General features: G+C 36.7%; 1 protein-coding gene across 1 annotated transcript; it reads right to left on the bottom strand.

Moving 5' to 3' along the window:
• Positions 1–5,002: 5,002 nt before the first annotated feature.
• Positions 5,003–11,269, bottom strand: LOC117621572 (probable metal-nicotianamine transporter YSL6). The gene is made up of 9 exons (XM_034352129.1): positions 11,066–11,269; positions 10,904–10,961; positions 8,705–9,945; positions 8,321–8,493; positions 7,874–7,971; positions 7,586–7,723; positions 7,154–7,343; positions 6,703–6,835; positions 5,003–6,084 (listed from the first exon to the last, which is right to left on the bottom strand). Exons 3-9 carry the CDS (start codon positions 9,069–9,071, stop codon positions 5,150–5,152), a joined length of 2,034 nt encoding a protein of 677 aa, XP_034208020.1. The 5' UTR covers positions 9,072–9,945; positions 10,904–10,961; positions 11,066–11,269; the 3' UTR covers positions 5,003–5,149.
• Between the last annotated feature and the right edge of the window lie 694 nt (positions 11,270–11,963).

Here is an 11,963-nt window from a genome sequence, read left to right as displayed (position 1 = left end):
TTTAGTATATATAACTGCAAAACAACAATATTTTCCCCAATTTAATCGTGATTGTGTATTTCCCTTTCAATTTGATATGGTCTGAATGAGAATGATTATACAAATTGAAGAGATAAGTCTGTCTGTGTGCAAGAGAGATGTACTGTCTGTGTAGTGTACACACTTGTCAATGATAAATGGTTTTGAGTACTGGATGCCAATAACACCTCAGCAAAATGACAAGGAGTCCCTTAAATTTCTCGCATGACAAAGATGCCTTTTTTTTTTTTTGGAGAATAAAGATGCCCAGTTTCTCAAAGAGGATAGATAACCCTGTAAACAAGAATTTCCTGCGACAAATGAGACAAGAACACGTATACAAAATAATATTGTATTTATGAAATTTAGGGTTACAATCTCTGTATTGAATCCTCTGATTCGATCTCCAAAGTGTTTAAAGAAAATTTGTGTTTGATACAAGGGTCGTAGAGACTTGATCTTGATCAAACGGGTAGCACGAAGCTTGTTTGGTGTTTGGGATTTTTATGGTGAAGGAACCGGCACGTATTTGTTGTGCTTGGTGGCTCTTCTAAGGTAGGGTGAAGAATGCAGAGAGTTTTCTGTTTCTTCTGAGTGCTAGGTTTTTTTCTCCGACCCCTTCTTTCGTCTTGAGGCCTCTTATTTATAGGCTTTTGTCGGATGCTTGACCTAAATAACTTTCCTTGATTTGTGGGATTTGATTTGATTTAAATCAATTCCCATAATCTGGCAATTTAACCAGATTATATCTTCAATTGATTAACCTGATTAATATTTGATTTAAATCAAAGTCAATCACAGAAGATTCTTTCCTTTAATTTTGTCTTCATCTTGAACCGTTTGATGCACTCCGTCGGATGTCGCCATTTGTCATTTTTGACAACTAAACCGATTTTGATGAGTCACACGCTACATGGGCGAATTACGGGGCCCACGATTTAATCCACCGAACCCTAATTATTTTATTGTCAATGGAATTTATTACACCAAAATTCTTTGTCTACAAACCCATTTTCAATTATGCCTCGAAAACGATTTTCCATGTCTTAGTGTCCACCATATCATATATGTCATATTACTAGCTACAAAAAAAAATAAAAAAAAATATGGGTAAACCGAACAAGGGAATTATTATTTTTGATAAGGTAGGTGCATGTGTGTGTGTTCTCTACCGTTCATAATTGAAGGGATTATAAATTAATAGACATCGCCCATCAAAATACCCAAAGTCACAAGAAACACACACGTATATTTTCTTGCATTACTTAAAAGTAAAACAGAGAACCCAATTTTTATAACACAACCCAACTATCTCAACTATTGTTATACAATTTGGATTGTGGATTGAAGAATCAAAGATCATGCAGTCAAGCCAACGAATATAGTCTAGTGAAAAAATATCTTAATTTGCAGACTAGAGGTCTTAGATTTGAATTTACATGACATCTTAATTGTGTGCATGTGTGTGAAAAACTGTCATCTCGTTAAACTATCGCTTGCACTTAAAAGATGATGCAATCAATGCACATTAGCTCACTTCTTTAATTCATTTTTTGTTTACAATCTTTTTTTAATACAAACAATACTCTAAACTACAAGGGAGATGAGACTTTCGCACACACACTACCAAGGTGTTATGAGGATTTGAACTTAAAACTGCTAATCTATAAGTCAATGTCATTTTCCATTATGCTGGACCCGTTGCAACTTATAATCTAAATTTCAAACCTCACAATCACATATACATATTCTCCTTCTACATCAGAATTTTATTTGTGACACACATCACCATGTGTGTGTGTGCAACAGGGCAAATCCTTGTAATTACAGTTCTGATTAGCTGCAATTGACAACATTTGATGAAGGAGGAGAGACTTGAACCAAATTTGAGACTTTCTCTTTAGGAGAGAGATTATTTGACTACTGACTTATGAAGACTTACCACTCAACATTACCAAAAGATTTTTTTTTCTTCTTTTTCATGGTAGTTGTTATAAAACAATCATTAAATAGAATGACATGTGCCATGCACGAATTTGATGAAAATGAATATCAATTGACAAACGGGAAGAAAAGGCATTGAATGCGCAAATTGAGGACTATCTATCGACCCCTTTCTATATTGCTATTGTCGATGCCGTACGTTGTCAGTTGTTTAACGATCTGCCCAGTTTCTACATACAGCAGTTAAAAGATTTGTAGCAAACTAGCGTGTGGGATTAATCTACTAGGTCATCTTTTCAAGCTAGCTAGCTAGTTACTAGCTAGTAAGCCTGGAAAAAGAAGGAAAAGCTCAAAATGATGAAAACCATGGATATATATATATATATATATTTCAAGGAACGTTAGGATATTTCATATTTTCTTTTTCTTTTTTTTTAACAAACTTTTGTATCGCTTTCGTGATGTATAAACCAGTCCACAAGAATGGGTTTAATTAGTCGGTTTAGTTGGTCCAAAGTTGCTTTAATTCTTCAAAATTCAAAAGTTTGCAAGTTGGTATGATTCTTGTTTCCCCTTTTTACTATTTAATCAGGAACTCAATCAAGTTAAATCTAGAGAGAGAGAGAGAGAGAGAGAGTCATAACTTATATATATTACTCATCATCTTAGTCGTATATTGGGGAAAATCACTCTCACGGATGGTCATGGGTTCGTGGGCCATACATATACATATACAAAGACAAGTCATGGAACCCTAATGAATTGCAGCACTTACTAGAACTAGAAATGTAGCTAGCTAACCCATTGACTTCTACTGCATGATGAATATGAATGCACAGAGCTCATGCTTGCTCTTGCATGCAGTCTTTGGTCACCGTAGTGGGGATCAATTTTTTCTTTTCTGTTCTTTTTAAGTTTTTAGTTTGTTTAGGGCAGCTTCATCATGCATACTGGCATACTGTAGAGTCATATATATATATATTGAATACTGATAAACTTGATTAATTACTAATTAAGCAACTTTAATTAAGGCCCGCTGGAGAGCAGTATGACTTTTTCTCTTTCCTATTTTTCTCTGTGTGTGAAATGTGTAGCTTTGTGCTTTGGTGTGTGGAGAAGACCTGTTGATTTATGTGTGATGATAATAATGGTGTGAATGGGGTATGTGTGTGGTGGTGATTGAATGGATGGTGACATGTGCTTCCCATCATGGAGACAAGGAAGGCCCCTCCTCAAAAGTTAGCTGTTGAAATATCATACCCAATATCTTATGAATTCAAAGCTTTCAATGGGAAAACAACTTTGCTTTCATTTTCATATAGGTTTTTTCTAAGACTAATTTCCATAAAGAGATAAGCTTAATTGGCTCTGTGTTTGTCTTAATCATTATTCAAGCCTCCAACTCCCATCTATCTTTTCTTTTTTTTCTTTTTTTCTTTCTTTCTAAAAAGAGATTAACTTGTAATGTTCCTTTTTTTTTTTTCCAGTCTCTGGAATGTCCAATAATAAAAAATGGAAGGAAATCAGGCAGCTACTCAGTCAGCTCAGCGCTAAAATTTCGTACACACAAACACTTAGGAGGATGCTTCGCAACATCAGTACAGAACATATTAAGCCTAAAATTTATAGAATGAAATGAGGGGAGGAAAGATCCTGGAAATTCCCTGTGTATCAATCAAGTTATTATAAGAAAACAAATTAATGTAGGTCAAGTATATGCATATATGTTTTTTCGGGGTTTCTTCTTCAATTCGTATGTAAAAAATTTCAAAATAATAAAACCCCCAAAGAACATATATGTTTTTTTGGAGATTCTGGGCTACTGCCTCCTTTTGATAAGATGTATAGACCTCACCTCATCATGATCACTCACCATTATCCTTATGTCCCTTTCTCTTGTTTGTGTGGTGTGTGTGTGCCATCCCTTTCTTTTGCTTTTTCCCTTCTTAAGGTTTGTCATTTTCTTTATGAATATTCAGGCTTTCATATTTTTTTTTTTTTTTTTTTGGTAACATGTCAAAGTTCCCAAAGTTAGTTAGAGAAAAGCTGTAGAGAAATAAGGATAGATAAGGTTTTCTTTTTAATTCAACTCTGAAGAATAAAATAAAAATATATGATTAATTTGTTGGAAAAGTAAAAGCACGAAAGTTCACAATATTCCAAGGAAATATATATATTATTTATATTTGTTTTACAGATGATGTTACTTGACGAATTGATGGCAATAATTTTAGATATCCCATTACCCAATAAATGGAGAATGGGTGGTTGAGAATCATACATCTATGTCTCTCTGTCAAAATTGGGATGGAAAGGAATCCAATCCAGTGCAAGTGTGGAACTAGCTAAGTGTTAAGTGGATGTGGACTTAATAAATACAAGTAGTCACAATCTTTGCCATGTGATGCACCTCATTTGCTAAATTCAGAATTTTGAATAGCCTCCCTCCCTCTTTAGATATAATATACTTATTACTTATTGGATACTATTTGCCTCCTTACAGGTAAACGTAAGGAGATATTTCTTCTTCATGTGAATCGTAATTTAACATATATGTAAAAATAATTAATCAAAAGCACAAAAAAAAAAAAATGTATGCACACATCACACTGAAGTGAAGTATTTTCGTTACTTATTAGCTTTAGCTGTGGAGAGAACTAGATTTCCCTTTCACACACAGAATACCTAAATATGTATCCAAAACACTGACTGGTAAACCAAAATTACTTGAAATAACAAAACTGCCATATTTTTCAGTTTTCCCCTGGTTTGTCAACCAAATGCAACGTCAGAATCCCTGACCTAATAATAGCTAGCTACAATTGTCTTTAATCTAATTTGCTGGAAACCGCAACATATATACATGGAAACGAAAATAATTTCTTTCCCATTTAGTTTTGCGTTTTTGTAAGGGTTAGCCCTTCTGTCCCAAAAATAGGAAAAAGATCGGAAAACCTCAAGTATGAGGCATTCTAATTTCTAATTTATACGTGCATATTTCCTAAAAGAATCACACACACACAAAAAAAGAAAAAAAAAGTGAAAGGCGAGACACAAGCCATACAAGTTCCAAGTATTCAACCGTTTGATTTAATGTACATGGAGGACAAGGGAACCCCAATAAGTTTAGGGTCAATTAAATCATACATAAGTTAAATAGTTATTTACAAAGTCCAAGCAACTAAACTCAACTGCTCAAAGAAGGGCCAAAGTACATGCAGACGGGTGGATTGACCTTGAAAATAGCGAGGATCGCTGATGGAATTGTCCAAATTCCATCACCACATATTAGACCCGAAGCAACTGCCCCTGCATAATCCTCTGCGTCCTTCCTATTCAATCGCTCCCATATGAACAATATCACTGTCCCCACAAACATGTCGATGGCAAAGTATGCTCCGATATAGAACGGGACTGCCATCGCCATTGGAATAGGAATAAATTGTGATATTTTCTTAGGGGTCACATCCCTCAGGAGGTTTATGACCAGAGCTCCCACAAAAAAAACACAGCACATAGCCAGGCAATGCTTGGGCAGCTCTGAGAAGCCCTCAATGCCTAGTATTGCCATTTCCCTGAATATTACAGCATACGGTGCTTTGTACGGACCATCAGGTGACCCAATGTCAAAAGCTGTCCAAAACAACCAGAATGTTAATGGAGCAATCACACAGCCCATGGCTGTTCCCACTAGCTGGCTAATAAACATAGACTTGGCTGAGGACATAGTGAGGTAGCCCGTCTTGAAGTCTTGCATGAGATCAGCTGCGGTAGAGACAATGGACATCATCACCCCACAAGCTGCTAACCCAGCTATAACCCCACCATCACGTCCAACTAGCGAAGCAATGATGAAGAGACCAATTTTCCCATAAGTTGTAGTTAAATTCCAGTCTGTGAGGCCAGTGCCATAGGAGTTGCAGAAGGCAAGGGCCGGAGCAAGGACATATGAGCCTAGAACCAAATACCATTTGAGAGGTGGAAAGATGATTGGCATTGTTGCTGTAGATATTGCAACTAGGCCCACATATCCTGCACCCGCAACCCACGTTGGTATTGTATCCTTTAGAAATACCTCTTCCCTCTTTTTCTGCTCCGGTGTAACTTCAGAACTGTCACCATCTGCTTAACACATATCAACAACTATTAGTCTTCGGGTGAAAACAGGTTTCCTCATAATTAAGATACATGCAAACTTTAATCAACTCATACTATGCCAAGTGTGAGATGCTATCCCCTCTTTCTTTCTATTTTCTTTTGGACAGGTTATCCACCAATATCTTCTCACAAAGCAATACTAGGATAATACACAGTTGTACAGAAAATACTAATAACAATAAGTCGCAATATTATATTGATCAGAAATTTACCAATAAAGGCTGCCTTGACAACTAAAATTAAAATTTATTTTGACTCTGTACTGAAAATGCCCAACACATCTGAATACAATAGAGAACCATAATTTTAGTTTCTGTATCTAGCAGAATAAACTGCCTGTGTAGCAAATACATAGATTTGCTACTCTAAGCCAAAGAATATACCTCTAAATTCCTAATGACAATGGATTTCTTCAGCTAGTTATATTCTTATGCCAGAACTAGAATAGAATAGACTACTCATATACAACACTACTACAGGAAGAAAAACAACATTTCAAACATCAGTGGAGTGAATACATGCCTTCCATATATGGAGTGTGGAGTGACAAAATGAAATTGTAGAGACCATACAAAGACTCACCTAAAACCTCATTAACAACAGGAAGGTTGCTCTGTTTGCTACTCTTATTGCATATTTCTTTGAGAGTAAAGGTTAAAATCTTCACCAAATTGTAGAGACCATCCCCTAGTATGAGGGCAATAGCAATAAAGACCTGCAAACAACACAATGGGTCAGAACATCACTTTTGGAGCAAATTCACATATATGAGAGAGGATGACCAAAAAATACCAATATGAGAGAGAGAGAGAGAGAGAGAGAGAGAGAGAGAGAGAGAGAGAGAATGTGTGTGTGTGTGTGTGTGTGTGTGTGTGTGTGTGTGTGTGTGTGTACCAAGCTTCCTTACTCTACCTTTAGATGTTTTTCATAAGAAATGCAACAAGATCCAGGCTACAAAAAGTTACACTAAACTCATGTAATTAGCCTGAAAAATCAAGGTAGTGTGCCCCAAATGAAAATAATTCCATAATACCTTATATCCATAAAGACCTTTGAAATCATTACTACCAAGATCCGCTGGATACCAGTCCCCAGCATATTGTGATATTAATGGCCAAAGAAAACCCCATGATAAGATAGCCCCAAAAAGAACTGAGCAGTTGACTACGTGGGAGCATATGAGACCGCATCCAACATAAGTTGGACTGAAGTCAAAATAAAATCTGCATGAAGCAAGTCGTGTAAAACATCAACAACTTCACTGTCATAAAATATTGTGGATCTTACTTAAAGGAACCCTTTTATGCCACTTCCAAAGAACTTAACAAATGAAATCCAGGTCAAAGCCCAAAAGAACAAGGGGTGAATGCGTGTGGAAAGAGAGGGAGGGAAAGGGAGGGGTTGGGAAGGGGAGTGAGAATGAAGAGAAGATTCATGAAGAAAACCAAAAATATAATCGCCTTACGTGTTCTTAAACAGTGTCAACCCAAAGCTAGGAAAGTTGTCAAATCCGCATGAATCTCCAATACCACTAAAGAACCACTTAAAGCAGCTCCAAATTAAACTTATACTTAAATACTTTCCTAGAGCACGAACTTGCTTCCTGCAAAAATAAAACTACGAAGATCATTAGTTGGAAATGATGCAGGGTAATTTTAAATCTACTTTTTTAAGGGGAAAATAAAGGCCAATTCCAGTGGTGGCAAAGTGGACTACTGTTGAACATATCATAAAGTTGAGACATAGACTTTACCCGGCAAGCTCTACACCAGTGTTAGTGTGAAAACTATTTATCAACATTGCTGTGGCTGTCCCACTGGGATACGTGAGTTTGTTGTCCAGGACCATAACCTGATATCACATGAATAAAGATGTGATAGGATACATTCGAACACTAGTATGCAACAAAAACGAAACATGGTTGCCAACAGGCATATTAAACATGTATCATTAAAAAGGCCTAGCCAGCGAATACACAGTAAGAGACAAATGTTTCTGTCAAAGGGTCTAAAAATTACAACATTATATACATTGAATCAGGCATGCCAATAGCAAATTAAAAAGACAATTCCATAGATGTAAGGGCAAAACACCTGGAGCCAACTTAAGTCACAAGCAACACAGTCACCATTAGCTCAAAACCAAACCCATATGTATGTAGCACCGAAAAATTATCCATATCCATGAAGTAAGTAGTTACCTTGCGAAGGGGAACAAGACTAAAAAGGCCAAGGAAGCTGACAACAAACATGAAACCAGTCATCCACGACAAGCTTGGATTTTTAACATCTTCTGCCCGATTACCAGGGTAATCAGCACCAACAAGATTATATGTTCGCTCATCCATTGCAATCAGATAGGAACCGAATCCCCCTGCCAATTCATTTCACATTTATATGATTACACACCAGAAAGAAGAAAAACATTTTCATCATAATGTCCATATTAACTATTAACAAACAGGAAATGGAGAGTAAGAGCTATATATAATAGGGAAAAAAAAAAACCATTCACACTGATTAATAGCTATTTAGTGACAAACAGAACACAAAGCAATTATCCAAACAAGAGAAAGAGAGGTTACCGCTAAAAGCGAGGCCATAACAAGCAACAACGCAGGTCTGGATGACGGTGTTTTCTTGCCTGGTAAAGGGAGCAACAGAAAACCCTAATTTGGACAAGAGGCCAGTCCAAGACTTGACGAAGAAGAAGCCTAGAAGCCCAGCGCCGACATTCATGGACGGAATAATCCCGACCGTAAGATTGAGCTTGTGGGTGATGATGCAGAAGAGGGTCCCCAACAGCGCGCTCACCACCAGCCCTCTGAGCGTGATCTGGTCCTTCCATTCGGGGACTTGGTCATCATCATCGACGGACTGAAGGTGGCTGATCTTGTCCGAATCGTGAAGCAACGGCTCTGATATCCCCACGGTCGCTGTCTCGGTCTCCATTACTGTGATCAGCTTTTGGTTATTCTGGTGTATATTGTTGGAAAATGAATAGGGATTTCAATTTCAATGAAGGTCAAGATTTATATTGTTGACATTTTTGGGATGCGTTGTGTTATGTTGCGGGCAGAGCAGAGGGATTGCCCGGCGTGTGGAGCAGACGTGCAGACAGATAGGTAGTTGGAGTCTTCAGGGGCAGGAAAGGTAGCGTGGCCTTTTGAAAGTTCGTTCAAGTCAATTTATTCAAACCAATCATGATAGGCCTGGGCACGGTTCGAGTCGGGTCAAAAATTGAGCGATCTGTGGGCCAAACCGAATAAGATATCGGTTCTCGGGTTGGGTCGGATCCAAATTAAAAGCCGAAAATGAGCCGACCCGATGGGTTCCAGTTCGGTTCTGGCTTTTTGTTCGGTTTTGGGCTTTAGCCCAATATTAGTTATTTCTAAGCCCAAATCACTTTCTTGGGACAAATTTTTTTTTTTTGGTGAAATTGCCGGCTAATTACTTTATTTATTCAAAAGCCCAATTCCGTTAGTTTTTTCCACAATGCCAATTTTTCAAACAAGCCATCAATTAAAGCCCAATTCGTTTTTCCTTACCCAAATTATGTAAATTCAACTAAACTATATCCTTCTTTTTTAAAGTTTCTAAACTAAATCACAATCATAAGCATCATCCAACCATCAAATTAGTTGTTTCTTACCTCCCATGACAAAAAATACAAGCAAAACAACAAATTATATTACAACCCATGACAAAAAATACAAAGAAAGCAACAAATTATATTAGAACCCATGACAAAAAATACAAGTAAAACACCAAATTAGATTTTAAATACCAAACAGATTCACTTGTACGATTGTATCAGTTAAGGGAGCTGCAAAAAAAAAAAAAAAAAACATTGGTATCAGGTAAAAATCACTCAAATCACTGCGGAACACAAAGAACTTAGTATTAACAACCCAGAGTATCATTCCAGAAATCTCATGCTATGAATTACAGCAATTGAAACCATGATAGATATGAATTTTCGAAGCATGTGTACTTGAAATTAGTGCTGGTGTTGCACTTCGAATTCAAATCTCAAAACATATTCTATCAAAAATATGACCTGTAGACAGAATCCTCAATACCTTTCCTTTGCTAAAATGAATAATACAAACAGATAGCTTGTGAAAGCTTCTTAAACTCCAAATACTCATACAACTTTTAACTCTTCCAATGCTATCCGACTCAACAAAACTTTATGCAAAGAAAAAAGCAAAGACAACGTGATACCTTGACAGAGAAACCACTCAAAATAGAAACAACCCACAAAAGAAGAAGAATAAGAAAAAAGGCAGAAAATAGCAAACAAGAAACCCAATTGAATAAAAATTGCAAGTGAGGAGCCAAACCCAATAATCCAATCACTACCCAGAAGCAATTTTCACCAAATTTATGCAATAAGAACAACAAAATGAATTCTTGTACACAAAACAACCACAACCAACCAACTAATCGATTGCTGAGCATAGACATATCCAATCACTAGCCAAAAGCAATTTTCACCAAATTTATGCAATAAGAACAGCAAAATGAGTTCTTGTACACAAAAACAACCACAACCAACTAATCGATTGCTGAGCATAGACAGATTGATTTATTCTTCGTTACTCTGTCAAAAAAAGACAGAGCATATACAAATTGAGCACAGACAAATTATTGAATGGAATAATCGTTCAAAAAAAATGCAATATTATATTCTCAACTTCATAGCATAACTCATTCTGATATAGGTATAAATTTCAAAGCCAAAAAAAAAAACCCTAGAATGTACAAAAGAGAGAATTTACCTTCGGCAAGGGAGGTGGTTGTGGCGGCTGCCTCAAGAGTGCAACATGCTGTGCATGCCTGAAACAGAGAGGGGTGATGTGGGTTAGGTTTAGGTCGAATCGATCGAGAGAGAGAGAGAGAGAGAGAGAGAGAGAGAGAGAGAGAGAAAGAAGGGATGATACCTGGCAGATCAGAGATCGTGAGAATGACGAATGAGCGACACAGATGCTGTCGTCGAAATTTCTGAGGTCAATTGAAGATCTAAGGTGAGATAGGTAGAGAGAGGCGCCGCCACAACCCTTAGGTCAAAAAGAGAAGAAGAACGAAAACAGAAGAGAAGAGGAAGAGACTGAGTGAAAGAAAGAATCGCATGCGAGAGGTGAGGTGAGGGTTACATTACGGAAAAAAGAAAATTTCTGAGGGATACGCTGCAAGTAGACCCACAGGAAACTCTTTTTGGCCAATCAAATAACGCCACATGTAACATATATGTATATTTAAATATTGATCGGTTCGGTTCAGGTTCACCGGTTCTGAAAAAATTAGATCCGAGAGCCGAACCGTGGACCTTCGGTTCGGTTCAAAAAACACTCTTTTTCGGTTCAATTTGGGTTGGTTCGGTCGGTTTGATCGGTTTATCGGTTTTTATGCCCACCCCTAAATCATGACGCGTGTCTCACCGTCATATTCCCTGTATTTTGTTATAAATTCTGAGTTGGTTCACGGATGATGCAGACTAAAGAAATGGGGAAAAAAAAAAAGAAAAAAGAGTTATTTGCACTAATATCTTATGAAGTTTTTAGTATTTTTATAAAACCCCTTAAGGTTTAGAAAATTATAGAAAAAATGCTCTTGAGATTTCAAATTGTTTTCATAAAACCCATTTTCATTGTTTGTTCATCTAAAAATTGATTATTTCATTACAAAACACTTATGCAAATGAAAATTTTAACCTCAATAAATGTATGTGCAATTTGATCTCACATGCTAACTTTGTCATTTGGAGAAATTTTATATATAAAATCATCAATCTTTGAACAAAAAATCAATAGAAATAAATTTTGAGAAAATAATTTTAAA

The sequence above is a fragment of the Prunus dulcis genome, chromosome 3 (genome assembly GCF_902201215.1).
Source record: "Prunus dulcis chromosome 3, ALMONDv2, whole genome shotgun sequence".
NCBI lineage: Eukaryota > Viridiplantae > Streptophyta > Magnoliopsida > Rosales > Rosaceae > Prunus > Prunus dulcis.
Note: the sequence above shows the minus strand (reverse complement) of the source record. Positions and strands in the feature narration are given on the sequence as shown.

What these genes read in the sequence shown, in the direction of transcription:
- LOC117621572 (XM_034352129.1), bottom strand. Translation starts at nt 9,071, where the DNA reads ATGGAGACCGAGACAGCGACCGTGGGGATATCAGAGCCGTTGCTTCAC. An exon ending in GTCTTGTTCCCCTTCGCAAG is followed by an intron (nt 7,972 to 8,320) that starts GTAACTACTTAC and finishes ATGTGATATCAG; the next exon opens with GTTATGGTCCTGGACAACAA. An exon ending in ACTGGTGTAGAGCTTGCCGG is followed by an intron (nt 7,724 to 7,873) that starts GTAAAGTCTATG and finishes TTATTTTTGCAG; the next exon opens with GAAGCAAGTTCGTGCTCTAG.